The 20,089-nt window shown below is 30.3% G+C and overlaps 1 protein-coding gene across 4 annotated transcripts; it reads left to right on the top strand.

Moving 5' to 3' along the window:
• Positions 1–354: 354 nt before the first annotated feature.
• LOC125076269 lies at positions 355–7,466 on the top strand. Of its 4 annotated transcripts, XM_047688367.1 has the most exons (7): positions 355–489; positions 4,988–5,090; positions 6,296–6,403; positions 6,489–6,582; positions 6,654–6,710; positions 6,786–6,889; positions 7,017–7,466. In XM_047688367.1, the coding sequence occupies exons 2-7, from the start codon at positions 5,007–5,009 to the stop codon at positions 7,098–7,100; spliced, it is 531 nt and encodes a 176-aa protein (XP_047544323.1). In that variant the 5' UTR covers positions 355–489; positions 4,988–5,006; the 3' UTR covers positions 7,101–7,466. The 4 variants fall into 4 exon arrangements, with proteins under 4 accessions (XP_047544323.1, XP_047544325.1, XP_047544327.1 ...); XM_047688369.1 differs by lacking the exon at positions 4,988–5,090; XM_047688371.1 differs by lacking the exons at positions 355–489; positions 4,988–5,090 and adding an exon at positions 5,737–5,864.
• Positions 7,467–20,089: the final 12,623 nt, after the last annotated feature.

The following is a 20,089-nucleotide window of genomic DNA, read 5'->3' as shown; positions in this document are numbered from 1 at the left end:
AATAAATAAGAATTGCCATGTATCAAATTGTTAATCATAGAAATATTATATATTTTTACGTCTTTTATTAGTTAAATAAATAATTATTTTATTTTAATTTTACAGACGTTTTTAAATAGAGTACAAAGCGCAGTCCAAAAATAAAAATATCTCAATTGATCAGACTATTGAAATAAAAAAAAAACATGTCTTGCTGATCCTGAAGTATTTTGTAAATAAAGTCTTAAAAACATAGGAATAGAAGTCAATTAAGGTCACAAGTAGAGGCTAACTTATTTATAATCGCAACTTTAATCGATTTTAGGCTAGACATGCGCAGACTGACATATTCAGTGGAGTTTGCTGTCCTACTCTGGTAGTAGAAAGACGTACATTACGCGCTGGCTTTTAATAGATGCAAAAATAATATTTAATTGCTTGTAATTAAACAAAGAAGTTTTCTTAAATTGAAACGTAACTGTCGTAAAGTGATTGTTGGATTTGAACATCGTAAGTATTTTTTAGTTTTTTTTTTTTTATAGAAATATTAATGTTATATTAAGCAAAATCTATTTTTTATTTTAACAATAATTATTTATATGGCTAAATGAAAGGCGAGGTTTTGACGATGAAGCTTGCATTTAACGCTATGCGCGTAGTGATTTTGTCAATACTTAAAACTGTTTAGGACGACTTGTTTCTTATATATATTTGTGGTCTAAATTAGTCCCACCTAGGCGATTGATTAAGGGTGTATAAAGTATCCGCTAATCTTTGATTAGGTACATTAAGCAAATTGCTCGCGCATTTAACCCTCCTCGCGATTTCGCCCGCGTTAAACGCTACTTCTGCTCCCGTAGGTCGTAGCATTATGTTTTGTGCTGCCCGTGACTCCGTGCCGTTATTATATGTATATATATCTAATTTTTATAATGTTATTTTAATATAGTTGCATTTTTTGCCAGACAGCGTTATACGTAGGATTATTTTATATTTTTTATAATAATTTTTTTTAATAAATACTGGACTAGCAGATCTTGAGATTAGCGCGTTCAAACGAATAAATAAACCCTTTAGCTTCAGCAACAGCTACATAATAATATAAATTAATCATAAATAATCATTATAACTAATGTGTAGTATTCTTTTATAACGCATTGAATTGTATATGTAGGCATATGGAAAAATGTTTTAAGCGAAGTAACTTTTTAAATATATGTCAATATTATTCTTACCTCACTGCCATATTCCAACTTAAAATAACTATGTCATACAGCAGATGCTTAATGTCTTTATTAAATATTTTTAATTTAAATAATGAAGTGTTTGCTAATGCGAACTAAAGTGTTTAACTTACTATCGTAAAATTTATGATATTATTATTATCATGAAGTCAGCAAGCTACGTATTTGAATCCAATTAAAATATTCGATTATGGCTTTTCGAAATAGTATATGATGCAGTTCCATGAATAATTTTAAGTGTTTTATTGTCTTGTCGGTCTAGAGCCTTAATGTATCGCTGCTACAAATAATTTTGAGTCTCGGTTTGAGCCACTCTTAAGTGCCCAGCTTAACTTTTTTATAAAATATCAGTAGCAGAGCAATAAATTATCATATTAATCAATAAAATAAATAAATAATAAATTATTTTATTTAATTGAGAATTTTAAAAAGGATAATTTATCAATTAGGTCGAAATTCAATTTAATTAATAATTGTTTTGTTTGTACTGTACTTGAATTAACACTTATCATTATAATATTATAATATAATGGTACCATATTATGGTATCGCATCATTTTATGGTGGAATTTATATCGGAAAATATTTAATATGTTTTTTTATAAAAATCGTTAGTCGTTCGACGTTAGATGTTAGATGTTAGATGTTCGTTGACGAAGAAACAGACATGGTAAACTAATGTATTCTTTAAACATTTTTAAAGCGAAATCAACTTGTAAATAAAAACAAAAAAATTGGCATCACGCTTTCTTACGTCTTCCTCATTCTTCATTCCGTCTTTCCACCACCACTCTCTAATCCCCTGTGTGGCGAGCACACTATATACGTAGTTGTTATATATTACATAATAAATAAGATGATATATTTATTTTACTAACGAAACTCTACTTTTTATTCATTTTATTACAAATATATTTAATGGTTTTCTTTAGTTATAATATAATAAACATAAATTTCACCGTATTGGGCATACCGTGATGTCTTACTTTTTGTTCTGTAATAATGCATAAATTACTCTTAAGGTTCTATAATGTTTTTAATTACTGTTGTGTTCTTTCAAGAAAGTTACATTAAATTTATAATTACAAATACATATCGTCTTCCGAATGTTTTTTAAATGTCTGTAACTATAATTATAAAAAAGTCAACCCCTGGAGTAAAAATAATGATGCCCTGACGGAAGATAATAGATTTGAAACAACCAAACTTATAAAAAAGAAGGATATCTTTAAAAATCTATACTGGACTGTATTTATATAATTATTTAAACAAATTGTGTTATATGGGGGCCCCTTTAAATATCCATTTTATTCTGTATTTTTAGTATTTCTTATAACAGCGGCAACAGAAATATCCTACCTACCTACCTAGGTACTTACATCAACTGTGACAGGTTCAAGTGTCTAACTATCACGGTTCATGAGATATAAGCCCGGTGACAGCGGAGTCAGTGGGTACGGAACCCTAAAAACAAGGCGTGCAAACCTAACCTTGTAATTGATTACAAGGTTATTATCTGTATCATTCCTCCCTATACTATTATAATGACCAGCTGTCTGTCCATTCTATAAAGAACGTGATTCGACCACATCTTTTTAGGACGGGTTTCCTTTCATACTAGTCAATGAACAAGGTCATCAGTTTATTTAAATGTTATACTTTTATAATATAAAATATTTTTTAACGATCTATGCATATGATATATAGTAATTAATCATTTTTATTGCCTACCTGAAAATATTTCTAGATCAATATATTTAAATAAATCATATCATAAAATGTAACCCATTTCTGTGAATGTTTCTATCACTAAAAATATTTAAAATGGTGATCACTTTAGATAAAAAACACGTGTGCGTCTGGATGCCCGTTAGAAGTGATAACTTAAGCAAATCTAACTATTTAATATTTAAATTGTAAATTGAAGTCAAACAGATTGGCGCCGTAACGCGTTACGTAACGAATCCGTTTACCCTCCCATAAGAAGTTATCACTTCAAAATAGCACATAAAGAAAACGTTTTTAATCTCCATGAAATTGATATTTTTCGAAAGATACATCATTTTATCGTATTATTTATGTTTAAATTAGACGACCTAACTTCGTATCACCTACAATTTTTATGTATACAATATAGGTGGGACCCAGAGCTTACAACTGTTATATCTTGTTCCCAACGCTCAAACGATTTCGATGATGCGATCCATGTGTGTTAACATGGAATTTCAGTTCACAGATAAGTGAGAGCGAAAGCATGCGCTTGACAAACCGAGAAAAAGATTATTACTGTTGTCCACGATGGCCGTGCCGATCTGTCCGCTGCGTGCCAGATTTACTGTCAAATAGATTACTGCAGGGTGTCTTTCGTGAATCGCAAATGAAACCATGTACCGAATCGCTTCGTTGCACAGCGACTCATCTGAGATATTTCGCCATTCGCATTTTTGAATAGGACCATATCGTTGATGTTATTTCCATATTTACACATATATTTGACCGACTTAACGAAGTAGTATTCAACATTAATGCGAGCTTCAAAGCTTTGGATCACAATGTTGGTGAACACAGCACAATCCAAGAATTGTCAACATCAATATCTTGTCCTCTGATTTTCAAAACTATAGATAAGGTATCACTTGGAACACTTTCTGTTAATCACACGGGGTATCGTTGTCCAAAATTTCGCAGTCTGTGAAGTATGTTCCTATACACCACTGCAATTTCGGATCAACAGTGTCATTGGGGATTTCAACTGAAATTGGTCTCAATAAATAGTGCGTGCTAACCCTTATATATCAATTATTGATATGGTACCTAATAATTTTTTTTTTTTATGGCATTGGTTGGCGGACGAGCATATGGGCCACCTGATGGTAAGTGGTCACCACCGCCCATAGACAAAGGCGCTGTAAGAAATATTAACCATTCCTTACATCACCTATGCGCCACCAACCTCGGGAACTAAGATGTTATGTCCCTTGTGCCTGTGATTACACTGGCTCAAATTGGTATAAATATTATTGATATACCTTCCGAGATGTAGTATACATAGATTAAATTTTTCTGTTGTAATTTGCTCTAAGGTTGAATCAAAACGGTTACGTGCATTTAATAAGAATACAAATCTCATATTTATTTTACCTTATTTTTAATGATATCACCACAAACAATAATACATTTATAAAAATTATTCATATAACCCTCTAGGAGGTCTGTTTCCTTATACAATAGTGCCTCAGACTTTGCACAGGCAACTACAATGGTTTACTTAATAGAAAGACAACATCATTATGTTAATTTAAATTTTATTTAAGACGTTCGTGTCCCTGTTCTTATCAGGCAATTTCGGGTAAATCTTATCTGAAGATTGGGGTCAAACCGAGGCGAGCATCTCTGAAATTTCATGTAGTAAATATGGTTTTATAAGTCACCTTTTACTCTGTAATTGTCGTGTTAAAACATCCATTTGTCCGATTAAATTTTGTCACTTGTTTATCAAACAAAATCCTAAGGAGTAGTTTAATAGTATTCATGAGCAAATGCATATAATTTATAGCATTCCTATTGAGTACATTATAATATACTCTAGCTATCTATGTTTTTTTTTTATTTAAAAAACTTGGAACCGATTCCAAAATGAGTGAAGACATGTATTGTACCGTTGAATAAAAAAAATGGTCTGGTCTGGCTAAGCTTACGATAGTTAATAAGTATATTTGTTGCCTTAAATATATTTCTTTACATTTCATTACTATATATTTTAGTATAACTTTTGGAAGAATTATGATGGGTTATGAAAGATGGCTGGCAGCTATGAGTTACACCAGACTAAGATGGAAACACTATATCAACACAAATATTTTTTTTGTAAGTGAGACAAAATTATCTACCTCGCTCTCTGTTATATTTAATTATGTCATGTCAGGTCGTTCAAGGCAGTATGATCAGATATTTTTTTTTGTACCGTTTCATATTTTTTTTAAATAATCTATATGCCTTTGTGTTCTTTGTAACAAATTACTATTAATTGTACCCTAAAATTTGAGGAGACTTATTAAATGTAGGTACTTTCTCAAACTATAATGTTTACTTCGAAAGCAGCTGCAAGTCAAAAGGTTCATAACCTCTTTTAAATTTCTTTACGATGACCCGTCTTTGAGCCGAGTTCAACAAACTAATTACTCAGAGTGGCTCATTTAAATATTTTAGCTTAAAAGGATGGATCTCAAGCACTATTTTAAAATCAAAATATATTTAGTTCAAGTCAAACAAAATAATTTATAAATAAGATTAGGGCTGCTTAATGGGTTTAAGTTATACCTGAAAGTCTCAACAACAAACACAATAATATAACGTAAATTAAACTTAAGATAAAATGAGTTGCATTTAAAATTTGCAATTAAATCACTTTTGTCGGTGATACGTAGACCTAGATTTCCGCTTTTATTGATTCACCGTAAGGTCAGACATGCGCAGCGCTAGCTGTGCCTGGAAATCTAGGCATTCTGGATATTGCATTCAGCCTCGAGAAACGTATATTGTGAATTTAGGTTTTTGAAAATTTTGAAGTGCAGTTTGTAATAACAAGGTTTGTAATAATTGATTTGGTTTAGTGTTGGTCGTTGTTTTTAAGTATAAGTCGTAAGTAACTCTAAGCATGTTTATTTTTTTATAATTTTCTTTATTTGAATCTATCTTTTATTTTGCTTATATTAGATTAAGGTTTTGTTTTGCTAGATAAAAATTACAATTATTATAAACAAAAATTGGTCCGCATACAAATTATTTAATTGATCATACAACAATATTGTCTTACAAGAAGTATTTGAAATACAATTAATAATGTTTTTATCAGATAATATCAACATTGAAACTCGTAATTGTCAAGTTATAACAATTTTTTATTGATTTCGAGGAAAATTCTGGAATCGGAAGTGATGGGTTAACTGCGCAGTTGCAATACCCGGGGTGGAGGGGGAATGCATTATTTTCTAATAGCTATGCGCATATTCGAATTTTTCACATCGATTGAATTGAACATCATTCATCATCTTCAACCATTTTGATTTCAGATCAGAATGATCAACAACGACGATCATAAGAAGGAGAAACCTGTAGGCGCTGGATTTTATTCATCGCATAGTCCTCCTCCAGATACCAATGTCATATGCGAATCTTTGGTATATAAAATTAAGATTTTTTTTTTACTCGATAAGAGATAACAGTAACTACAGTTAGATAATGTTTCAAATTGGATTTTTGTAGGTCTCCAAATTGACCGATAAAAGTGACGAACCGTCGCCATCCCAACCGAAGCCTCTGATCCCGATACGACCAATTAAGGACCACTCCTTATCTGGTAAGGACAATGACACGAATACCTACAATTCTAATAGAAAGTAAGGTAGCATCTGAAGACTTAAAATCTAGTTTCAGATCAACTCTCGGATTCCGATAATTTGGAGATCGCGGATGACGAAAGCGACTGTAAGTATTTTGTTCATTATACATTATGGGAGATACAATTGTATGTTATATTATTCTCTTATTATTTTTGGTCAGGGTCGTCTGGACCTCCTTCTCCGGCACCACTGAAGGCACCACGGGCGTTTGAGAAAAGTGATAATTTATACGAAAAGCAAACCGCTGCAGAAAAAGAACAAGAGGTAATTCAAGATTTTTTCGTTAGTTACAAATTCATGCTTTTATATTTACATTACTAAGTTAATATGAATTTCATCAAAAAAAAAAAAAAATGTTTTGTAAACAAAAATTATTTGAAACCTTTTACAGGCGGAGGAATTGTCGTGGGACGCTGAAAACTTTCAACAGGAAGGCTTACCTATACCAAAAACGGAAAACACGTACCAGCCCTAAGCTAATTCTTGGAGCAATGATCCTCTCTATTCCTGATCAACCAAATCTCGACTTGATCTAATAACATATATATTTGAATAAAATCGATCAAATATACATTTCATGTGTCTATTAAAATATTAACCTTAAATGTTTAGCTGTAATTTTTAAAATATCTGAATGTACTAGAAGCTTCTGTAACATTGTAAGGTTGGTTGTATTAACCTTAATTTGAATAATTATTTGTTTTAACATTTGATTACAAAATTTGAAACTCATTACAGTTCTATGTATACGTACGTTATTTAAATTGTCTCTTTTTAAAAAGACTTCAAACATCAAAACAACGATTATATTTTTTTTATACATTTGTATTTTTAATATACTTTGGATAGTTTGGTACACTTTTGACTAGCATTTCTATGTTGGTATATCTCATAATGCTGTTATGTTAACTAGAATAACTTTTTGACAATTTTCGTCAAATTATGATATTGTGGGTAGATTTATCGTCCAGTAACAAATGTCTCTGTAAATATAAAATTAAAAGTGACCTGATATTTTCATTTTGAATTCATGATAGTATTGTAAGTCCGCAGCGAAGCTGCAGAAGATGAACGATCGGGTCGCTTTTAAAGATATCTTCATATTTAAGTTTGTTGCTTCTATTTGCGTTTTGCAAAAAAAAAAACTTTGTTTAAGTATAGTCAGTAGAGTTTGTTATCTGAGGATTCTTTAAGAATGGAATAATACAAGGTTTTGATAAGGTGGTTCGTTAGGGTGTACGAAAGCAACGACGGGGTACTAAATCGCGTACTTAAGAGAATAAAAAAAAAAAGATAAGTAAATATTGGGAAATTCCATTTAAACATTGACTTAAAGAAGTCATTTTCGCATTTTTTTATAGTTGGTATGTACATCTTTAAATTTGGAAAATGCAAAATATTGAAATGAATATAACTGTAACTTTGTTTGGATTATATAATGAAAATTTTAAAGTAATCCAAGAGTTAAGTGAGAGAGCGGAATAACAATATAATACATATATGAGTAGTGTGTAAATAAATACGTCAACTGACTAGCGATAAGTTAAAATCAAAGTTTATTTATGGACTTGTTTATATTCGAGTTGTATTTCTAAAATACTATTATTATTACAGGCGAAAGAGTTTTCTCGATCCCTTTAGATTAGTTACTTACACCCGCGGTTGCTCTGTAAACTTGCCGTAACGGAGTAATAGGGTGTCAGTTTTCCTACTATAAACCAAAAGCATCACGTATTTCCGGTATCTGCTTAACATATTTTATATCTTTAACCATTCATTGTTATAATATTGTTGTTTGTTTTGAAAACTTTATATATATTTTAAAACTTTGACTTTAATTGACATATTGAAGCGTTAATGTATCGGTGTTCAGTGTCGTCTTCTAGTATTTGTTCTTCAGACAGATCGCACAGTAAGATCAAGTCATATCTTTTCGATGTATGTGTTTAGATAGGTTACTCTTCACATGACACGGTTATAATTTAAGTTACAATTCAAAACGAATACATGAAGGTGTCAAGTAAAAAAAAGCGAAAGACTTATACATATTGTATCTATATATACATTTTTATATCTTTACTATTATTAGGAAGGAATATTTAAAGGTATTTGTTTTTAAATTTAGGAATTTTGATATTTATATTGTTTTAACTAAAACGAGTACTATACTCATATATTTTGTTAGTAATCACATTATTTTGCTAAAATGTTCTTTTAAAAAACTGTTTATAACTTTATCTTGAACTTGTACCTTAATATATACTGGAGTGGCGCAAGGAATGTCAATGTAGGATTTAATAAATGTATTAAATGTCAAACTGTTTCAATTACTACGAATTCATGATATTATTACAGAATCGATAGAAGTTTGGTGTGTATCCTAACACTTGTTTTTCTAAAAGCGGGCCTTGCATTGCCTCAGCTTGAAAGGAAATGGTACTAGTATTCTGTTATCCTAACTAATATATAAGAATAATATACAATAACATAACTGCGGAAGTGAGTTTGTTTATATAAATATTTGTTAAGTTTTCTCGATTTGAATGACCATTATGTAATTTTGTATACATGTTTCAGGAGTTCAGAAAAGGTTAAGATTACGTTACACTTCTCTTCAGCCCCGCAGACAGGAAGTATTCACTAAAACCTTGATTAACTCGACTTTACATATTCCGACTTTATATAGCACTCATGTTATAAAAAGTGCACTAAAGTGACGAAGATATTTTAATAGATGTAGTAATATGTTATTCTGAATATTATTAAACAAAAATAAGTTGAATAAATCTCATTAAATCCTGTTTATATATACGTAAATAAACCTTGAAAATACTGAAAAATGTAATGTAATAATATATGTATCGTTACCATGTTAACCTCACCTGAGGTCAATTTTATGTATCCAAACGTGAAATTTTCCCACATCTCACAAATATCATCGTAGAAAAAAAAAACATTTTATTTGTAGATTTGTTCAATCAATCAAGATATATCTAAATGTTTTTTTGCAGAGCTTACTACCAGGTTAAGAAAAAAAAATTATAACAGGAAAAATTTACAGGACCAGTGTTACTCGACTACGTAGAGATAGTGAATCTTTTGTGGTATTCGTAATATATATCACAGTAAATCGGAAAGCGTTCAATTTATTTTGAGTTGCTAAATTCAAGTTTTTGTGAGGAAATTTATTATGTCATAAGAATTCATGGATATTAACGATACGTACGTACTTCCCTTAGTTGAGCCATCCAGGTATCTGCTTTACGTATTCGTTAAAATTATTTAGACTATAATTAATACTGTACTCATACATTTTGCTAGTAATCATACAATTTTGTTAAAATTCTATTAAATCGTACGGTAATCTCAAGTTTTAATAAATTATTGGCTTAATATTAAATATACATAAAATACGTGTTTATAAACGATCCTAGAATAAGAGCTAGCCTGCACTGCGAAAATTATAATCCTTTACAATGTTGTGAATGTACACGCACTGGCGATTCGCGCGAAAAAGGCAAAACAAATTTAACACGCTGCGGTGCGGGCTTATATTGAGCGAATATTTTTGTGGCTTACTATATTTTAAGTTAAAACCACGTAAAACTAGTTCGTAAGGGCGTTGCTCACTGCATTCTAAAAAAAATAATGAATAAATATAATGACGTGTGGATGCGAACTGTTGTCGCGCTTCTTGTCTGCCGCTTTGATTGCATTGGTACCACACAATTAACGTAATATATTTTCAGATACCACTTCATAATTTATATAAATATATCCCTCAGTAGGTCTTAAAGTCGTTAGCCGTTTATGATTATTCTCTTACAGGTAAATTAAGTTTTAACTTCTACTGTCAATTTAAGACAACTATCTCAGTCGAGAACTAAAATAAAAACATTATAATTATGTTATGTAAAGTTACCACAGGATCGGGAAGTAGATGAGAACTTTGCAATAAATGGGATTTTATTCAAAACACACTGCACAAGAAACTTGTGCATTTATTCCTTATAAATAGTGCAATTATAAAAATTATTTATTAAAACGCATTTGTCTTTTAGTGCTTTTTCAACGACAGGTACTCATTTAATAAAATCATATTAGTATTTTATTTCACCTTATTAGGAAAAAATAAAGAATTTATTTTACACAAAAAACAAAACAGGTAAATATTAAATTTATTAATAGTTAATAAACTACAAATTGATCCGATTTAGGGTGTAAAAATTCCTCTTTAGAAAACAAACACAACTACAATAATAAACATATATGTATGTATATACAGAATACACATATACATTGAATTAAATGTCATGTAAAATTAGTACAACAACATAAATATTTAAACGACTATGCATGCAATGACAAATAATAAATATGTAAATGACTCTTAAAAATTCGTAAGGATTGCGTATTACGACTTTCCTCCAGGAGCTTGTTGCTCAGATTTACAGACTTATCCGTAGAGGGGTTTTGGTGAGCATTCGTTTTGCAACATGGTAATTCTAAGTGATTTTCCTTCCATAATCCGATATCGATTCATGGATCGGTTCATGTGTAAATCACAATAAGACCCTAGGTGACAGAAACATTTTTTAGATATACAGGAGAAGGAGTCTTGTGAAGAAAAGAGACAAAAAGAAATTAACTGCGTAGTCCATAATAGGAAGGCGAAGAGTGCTGGGAAGAGTATTTTTTGTTTTAATAGGAAGAATTTTTCACCGAATTAAATATTCTATTGTATGGCAAATATTTTATTATTCACTTCGGCAACTTGTAGTGTCTAAAAGAATGTACTATCAACAAGAGGCCAACATTTTTAATCAAAGTACAAAGACCAAAAACTATATTCCCTCCGATAAGTAAGTCCAAATAGCTATGAAACCAGCAGAAGCCACCGGAGGTAATTTTGAGGTTTATTAAAGCAACTAAGAGGATATCAAAATAAATAGTATTAAAGGCATTAGTAAAGTCTAGTGTCGCCGCGGCAGTAATCAATTGATTACTGCTGCGGTAGGTAGGTGGATATCGTCACAGGCTATTACAAGGCAGTCAGGCTTTAGGTGGTCATATTACTAATATGACTATCTAAAGCGTGACAGGAATAGATAGAGAATGTTATTTTCGAACAAGAACAGCTTAACTTGGTGGAGAATAATTCTTTGTAATACTTTGTAAAGAAATGGAAGAATGCAGATATGACGGTAGTGAGGAAAGATTGTAGGAACTGTACTGACCCATAGAAGATTGGTATATTATAACAGTTTGCTTTTAAAGCTTTATAGAAGATTTCTTTGTTGTATCCATACAATACACAAATTTATGGACAACGTTGAAATATCATCTGAATTATTTTTTTTCTCTTTCTGGCTTTTATCTGCTAGTTAACCACAAAGTAGCTGCCAATGTCATGTAAATTATTCAATTCAATTCGATTCTTAGTTTAATGGCTTGTGCCGACATACACACAGTGGGCACACATGTAAATTATTTTTAAAATCAAGTTGCTGTCAATAACTGTCATTTGTCAATTTGTCAAAAAAAAAATATGGCACAGCTTGTCAAATAATACAGATATATATTTTTCAAATTATTGACTTGGTTTTAAGGGTTTCTAAATAAATATGTCTAAAAAGATCTCATTCTGTGTCATTTAGTAATTATTACAAAGTATGTTTGGTAATCATTATAATGTTATCAACGAATCCGCTTCCGCACTTTGTGATTTCCATCACGATGAAGACATATTTAAATAATTATAAGAGGAAAGGGAGAGTCACAACATTCAACGATTCGTTCTAAAAAATAAACATGAATATAATGTTTGCTCATATTTACATTTAGTACAAATAAAAATAAACATTTGAAAAAATGACTAAATTTTGAGTATTTTTTTCGATAATTTATACGAGAATTTGAAAAGATTGCTCATATTTTTAGACGACATCCCTAATCGATATTCATTTTTGATATATTACAATGCATTCGGGTCCTGCATTCAGACTGGAGTGACGTCTTGTGAATTAATATATTTTTAACATACAAATTTTAGTGCAGTTCGTAAACAAGGTAACATATTATTTTAATGTTTAACTTTATGTTTAATTTTGTATCAAAATAAGAATTGTAGGTAATATATTTCTACTGAATTCCGTTTTTGTTTGTTATTCGTATGTTCATATTTTATTTTCTTTGTTATTTATTAATATTGTCGTGTAACTATATTCAAGTTATCAATATAAATATCACGTAATTCGAATAAAATTACATTTGAATTATTAATTGATTCGATTCAACGTTTAAATTTGTATTGAAATTTATTAAGTTACGACTTATTTGACTTTGAGAATAATATATGAACAGAAAGGATGAGGTGTTCTGCGCAAATGGCGAGGTGAGGAACTACTTTCACATGCAGTTGCCTTGCGCATAAAGACAATATTATTGATTTTCATAAAATATTTTTCACTCTGAAAACTTATTATCAAAAAAAAACCTTAGTAATAACAGAAAAATTAACACCGATTAATGTAATCATTTTTGATAATTTATAGAAGAAAAAATAAGACAATGAGCAATAACGACGATCAAAAGGAAGAGGAAGCTGGGGTCGCTGAACAACCCCAACAACTTCCAGATCCAAGCACTATTGGAAAAACATTGGTATTTATGCAATTTTTAATTGATTTTATAGCTTCTTGTAAGAGATATATAAATATCGCTCTTATTTTGTAGATCGCTAAATTGATCGATAAAAGTGACGGACCGCCGCAATGCCGGTTGAAACACAAATCCCTCCAAAAGAAGAAAAATTCTGGACAGGGTAAGAGCAATAATACAAATTACAATTCGACCAACAAAGTGAGCTAACAAGTACAGAAATCTTGGATGACATGTGTGCACAATTATAGTATGTGTTACTATTTTCGTATTATTTTCTCCAGGGTCCTCAGAACTTTCGTCACCGTCATCAGCGAATGCACCTCGACCTTTCGAAAAGAGTAACGTCTTATATGAAAAGAAATCTAAGAAGAAATACAAACAAGAGGTAAACAATTATTCAATGGCGATGGCTTCAGCTTTACATGACTAAGATCATACATAATTTAAAAATGAGTTATTTGCGATGTTAACTTTTAAAAAGTTTATCGGTAGTTATTTTATTTAAATGCAATTTATGGTTTTTTACAGAAGGAAGATTGGTGGAGAGATGATGACGTTCAACGAGACAAACGTTTGCCTGACGCTGAAACAGATCGCAAGTATAAGCCATAAGCCCCTCCTTGAAGACTCAATCCTCGTCTTTGATCAAGTATCATCATGCATATTTATATTTAAAAACTGAGTTTCGTTTAAAATTGTATTTATAACTGTCTACCGAGATTTTAAACTGATTGGTAGCTAAGCTAAGCTCTAAAATATTCTGAATGTACTAAAATTTCTATCACTACGTTTGTATAAAATGAGTTCTTTTATATATGTACATCTGTAGGTACTATTCTATACATCATTATTTTGAGTTTTTCTTTAATATTGGTATTTAATTCGATCGAATTGTTTCGAAATGTTATTAAATTACGTTAACAGCCTGTAAATTTCCCACTGCTGGGCTAAGGCCTCCTCTCCCTTTGAAGAGAAGTCTTTGGAGCATATTCTATCAAGCTGCTCTAGTGCGGGTTGGTGGAATACACATGTGGCTGAATTTCGTTGAAATTAGACATATGCAGGTTTCCTCACGATGCTTTCCACCGAGCACGAGATGAATTATTACAAATTAACCACATGAAAATTCAGCTTGCCTGGGTTTGAACTCGAAACCATCGGTTAAGATGCACGCGTTCTAACCACTGGGCCATCTCAGCTCTATTATTATATTCAGTATTATTTTTTAAAATTAAATATTGTTTATTATATTTATTAAACTATAATTTGTTAACACTGAATAGAATTAATTTGTTATAGCTACTTTATATATATTATTTGGTATATTTTAAAGTAGGATATTATATTACTATTATTGAATAGGATAAATTTAAAAAAATGTTGTGAAGTATAAATAGTCTAAGTAAACATTGCACAAAAAAAGGTGTCTGTGTAAGTATAAAGTTAGAAGCTCTCTGTCGATTTTGGAGTTTCGCTATTTTGGAGATAACTATTGTATACAAGTGGATATTGATAATAATATTTAAAGAACATATTTTTATCATTGTAAAACTATTTCATATACCATTTTTAAAGATTTCGTAGGGAACAGCGCATGATTAGCCAATCTTTATCAGCTCGGGTTACTTCTATTACCTTTCCTAGATGAGTTTTTAGATTCTTCTTTTGTTTCTATATACACGTAAGAACGGAATACTGGATATTTTGACGCGATCGTATTTGTATCGTATTTATTAACGAAGGTCCCTCCACTTTTAACTACGCGTAAAACTTAAAAGCAAGGTTTTTTACGAAGATATTATGATCTTTTTTTATTTTCTTGCTGTTTTTGCTCTTATTTAATCCTCTCACGTACAATTAGACACCTTGTTAGCACGAACGTCCCTAAATAATAATTAATTAGTGGTCTCCCGCGAAACTTCAAATATTATTCAAAAGATCTTTTAGAAATCTATGATTATTTTGATTTAATTTCATTGTAAATCCGTCTACATTTGGCGCCAAAACTATAAAACCTTATTTAAATTAAATTTTTACTGTCAAATAGTACAGATACAGAATTGGAGTTTGTCAAAAACAATTTACTTTTATTTTGTTCATTTCTTATGCATCCGTTGGCTTGTAACTTTTTCGGCTCTCTAAAATGAATTCTTTGTTAAATCGCAAAAATTTAGTGAATCGCAATCAAGAATCTTCTTTTAATTTCTGCACATTTACGATTGGAGCTCTTCAGAATGAGACCATAACCAATCTTTTATGTGCAATTATCGTCCAATATAATCACTGGGACAAAAATCGGCTTACGCTATTAATATATAAGGTGAACGCCGATTATTTAACGTGGAGGGCGTTCCTTTCTGAGTGAATAATTATATGAGTATGAAGTATAAACACAAGATTATAATAATATGTAAAAAACTATATTGAAGGAAACTATGTGGAACGGAGTAGTGTCTAAATGTTAACTAGCGATAAATTAAAATCAAAGGTTATTTATGGACTTGTTTATATACGAGTTGTATTTCTAAAGGATATTATTGCTACAGGCGAAAGAGTTTTCTCGATCCCTTTAGATTAGTTACTCCCACGGTTACACTCTCTAAACTAGCCGTAACGCTGTAAGAGGGTATCAGAATTTCTATTATAAATTCTTTTATAATCATTTTCATAAATTCAGATAATTATCAATCTACTTTACATATATTATTTCTTTACCGGTTTATTATTTAAAAAGCTTTTTATTTAACATCACCACTAAGTGTACATGTAGTTAATCGACTCTAATTATAATAATGAATCGATGTGTTAAGTTATTATTGTTGACTATATATGTGTATAATGTGACATGTTTCTGATTTAGGGGATACGATTACATTTGCAGGGCAAGTGTGATATGGAAAAAAAAAACTTAGTATAATTTTATATTTATATTTATTATTAGGAACGAATTTGAAACTATTTATTTTTAATCAGGTTTTTGATATTTAAATTGTTTTAGCTAGAATTAATAATTTCGTCCTATATGTTGTTATTATTAGTATGAAGTATTGTTTTATAAATTATCAAATATTATTGTACAATCGAATGGAATGGAAACAGGGAACGAGAAATTAAATATTAATAAATGTTTTGAATGTAAAATTGTTTCAATATCTGCAATATACTAATTATATGATAATATAAAAAAAAAAAAAATTAACTAATAACCAGACTTTATGTGTTTGTAAAAGTGCTTATCTGCAATGCGATTTTTTTTAAATGTTATGAGTATATTGTATATTTTATGTTTATTTTTAAAAATAATAATATACTTATAGTATATTATAATATATCATCGAAAGTGAATTCAGCAAAGGGATTCAAATAAAATTCCTGTGATTACACAGTGCGACCTCACTGATTTCAACCACGGGTATTCTAAAGGAAGACCAGTCAACTCTACCGGATTTGTTGTAGTGCACAAATTTGCAAACATAGGTGCACTATTATAGTCCGACAGGACGGTAAAAACGACACGACCAGAAACAATTCGGGCTCAAGACCAACGCTGTACGTTCTATTCGAGGCAAGGAATGTTAACATTTCCAATTTTCAGACTCCGGATCGATACTGAGAACTTTTTTAATTTAACACAAAAACCCAATAACTTTTTATCGTCCCGACTTGGGGTTTGAACCAAGGACCTCCAGATCAATGGCCTTATATCTAGCTAACGAAACAGCCAATATCTGTGCCCGTATTATTTTATGTATGATCATGTAAATTAACACACATCGAAAATGAACACGCGCTGCTTGATATCCTTATAGGTACTTAGTTAGTATTAAGAAGACAATAATCTTACTAATATTTGGTATATTATAAATGCGAAGTTAGGATGGATGGATGTTTGTTAATCAATCACGCCTAAGCGGCCACACGGACCTGAATGAAATTAGGTACAGGTATAGATTTAAGAATAAAATAGTACATGTATATTATAAAATAATTATGTTCTACTTTTGTATCTGTTTGTTACTTTTAAATTTATATTATTAATCGTAAAACGGAACACTTTGCGTTGTTTGTCGGGTCAGGTTCAATAATTCTGTTGTTATGTGACAATGATTAGCTACTCAGATGCATAGTAAGCTAAAGCGGCTTATTGAGATTATATGCTTATATGTATTAAGACTTATTATGTACGCTTTTTACTAAGAAACATACATACAAGTAATATTACCATTAACAGCCTGTAAATTGCCCACTGCTGGGCTAAGGCCTCCACTCCCTTTGAGGAGAAGATTTGTATATTTATTAGAAGATGGAGTATATTTCTCCACGCTGCTCCAAAGCGGGCTGGTGGATACATTTGTAGCAGAATTTCGTTGAAATTAGAGACAGGTTTCCTCATAATGTTTTCCTTCACCAATTATAAACACAAATTAAGCACATGATAATTCAGTGGTGCTTGCCTGGGTTAGAACCCGCAATCGTCGGTTAAGATGCATGCTTTCTAACCATTGTGCCGTCTCGGCTCTCTCGGGTGGTATTCGTCTCTGAGTAATTGTATCTCTCGAAGTAAGTGTTATGATTAAAAATCCTTTGAAGTAAATGTAGAATGACCTCTCCTTCTTTAAAATTTGTAAGTAACATGTACATGACATATCATTCAATATATAAAAATATATTTCTTTCCTAATTTTTCATATTAAAAAATCAAATTATATATATAAGTAAATATCAATTTTGCGCATTTTAGTAGGCAATTTGGCGATTTGTTCCAAGTTATTTGCATATTTTAAATAAAATATTTTAAAATTAGTTTAAGTTTTAAAAACAATTTATTACTTTGAATTAATTCATTTTAACAACACGAACGGAAACAGAAACTGAGAAAAAGAAGCATTTATTTAAATAATATAATTTAATTAAATGTATTAAATGCAAAATTATTTTAGTAATTTCACGCTTTTAATGATTATATATATATAAAAAAAATAGTGACATTATTTGTAAACGACCTTGTTAATTGTAATGCTATAAAACGTACACGCACTGGCGATTTAATTATTGCACGAATAAAATGATTCCATACAAGGCTCTAAAATGCGGATTTTATTAAAACAATTTTTTTTACTACATTGTGCATAAATAGATTTTACAGCTACATGATATTCTACATATTTGCATGTTGCACAACGCAAAACGTTGCGATATAAATATAAGCAGAAATATACATTTATGAGGCCTCGTCGTTAAGTGCTCAGTATGTTATATGAGATGAAGAGCTTAGTAACAGATGAAATAAGACTTTACTTCTACTGTCCAGCTTAGATCAGTTTAGATGTGTCTCAGTCGAAAATTGAAAAGGATTTTATGCCAAGTGCATGTAACGTGAAATTGAGTAACGAAAGAAAAATAGATTTTACAATTTATTTATTTTACAATAAGAAGGTAATTTACTTATAAATGAAATAGACGTCACAATCTCTTGTGCTGTGAATTCGATTAAATGTATGTGATAAAAGTTACCATGAAAATTCTTCGTTGCCATCTATTGATAGCATTAGGTCACAACAAATTCTACGATAATAATATTTTCTAATAAGATTATTTTACTGATAATAAAGGAAGGATAAGTATTATAAATGTTTGCATGTTTTAATTTTTATTAAAGACTACTACTTATTAAAGACTCATTCTTTAATTTTTGGTTTAATTAAAGAAAAATATAGTTTACCTCCTTGATATTATTCAATGAACTGATTTATACATGATTTATATATAATTAAAATTCCCAGTTTTTAAATATTATCATTCACTTTTGTATTTGTTTGGTTTATTTGATGATTATTAAACGTGAAACGGAACATGTGCGCACGCATGACGTTTCAGAATCAATAAATCCATGTAGCCCGTGGCCACGACGAGAACACCGTTTCAGCGATGTGATTTACATAATATGCTTACGGGTAATGTAAACTGTATGATCAGGTTTGTCACATAATGTGCTTGTTTCTATCCAAGAACTACGGGAAAATCCGGTCATGAGTGATTGTGTTTCTGAAACATAATGTCATGAAATGAACACTTTAAAAATAAAGGGGAATGTCCGTTCCAGTCTGGCACTGAGTTTAAAATTTTGTGTCAGTATGAAATTACTTTTCTTCTATTTCCTTCGGTACGGTTTTTTTGATAAGTTGTTGTATCGTGAGAACTACTAAAAAAGTCATAAATCTTGCTGTCAGTAATTGTCATTTGTCATTGCTTGTCAAATAATATTAGAGCTTTTTCTGATTATTTGCCCGGCTGCATATAAGGGTTTTAAGCTTGATTTAACAAGATCTTATTACTCATAAAATGATGTCATTTAGTATCAATTCTAGATATTTTTGGTAATAATCACTGTTTTATCGTTTCTTTTGAGGACTCTTGATTTTATTTTTTAGTAAAAAATGTATCTTAATAAGTATATATATATTAATAAATAATTATCAGATTGAGAGAGACGTGAAGGAAAGGCTTACAATTGCTTCTAAATAATAATACATCTTCATCAAATTTAAATTAGCTTATTTTAAATGGCTTTATTTTTCATCGGTTCATGTTTAAATTTACATCTTGTTATAGAAATCAAAATAATAATTTGTAAAAAGTGGTAAAATTAATGCCATATTTTTGGCATCTTATTACATCTTGTCTATGAAAGAATGCTATTTTATAAATTTAGTAATTTTTTTATATGACATCCTTAAAAATCGATAGTCATTTTTAATAAGTGCAACATATGCATTCTGGTTCCATATTCAGTCTTGAGCG

The sequence above is a fragment of the Vanessa atalanta genome, chromosome Z (assembly GCF_905147765.1).
Source record: "Vanessa atalanta chromosome Z, ilVanAtal1.2, whole genome shotgun sequence".
In the NCBI taxonomy this organism is placed as follows: Eukaryota; Metazoa; Arthropoda; class Insecta; order Lepidoptera; family Nymphalidae; genus Vanessa; species Vanessa atalanta.
This window is presented reverse-complemented; position numbering and strand designations above follow the sequence as displayed.

Excerpts from the sequence above, each read along its gene's own strand:
- LOC125076269 (XM_047688367.1), top strand. The coding sequence starts at position 5,007 with ATGATGGGTTATGAAAGATGGCTGGCAGCTATGAGTTACACCAGACTA. Across the intron at positions 6,404-6,488 it reads ATGTCATATGCGAATCTTTG|GTCTCCAAATTGACCGATAA; the intron begins GTATATAAAATT and ends GGATTTTTGTAG. Across the intron at positions 6,711-6,785 it reads CGCGGATGACGAAAGCGACT|GGTCGTCTGGACCTCCTTCT; the intron begins GTAAGTATTTTG and ends ATTTTTGGTCAG.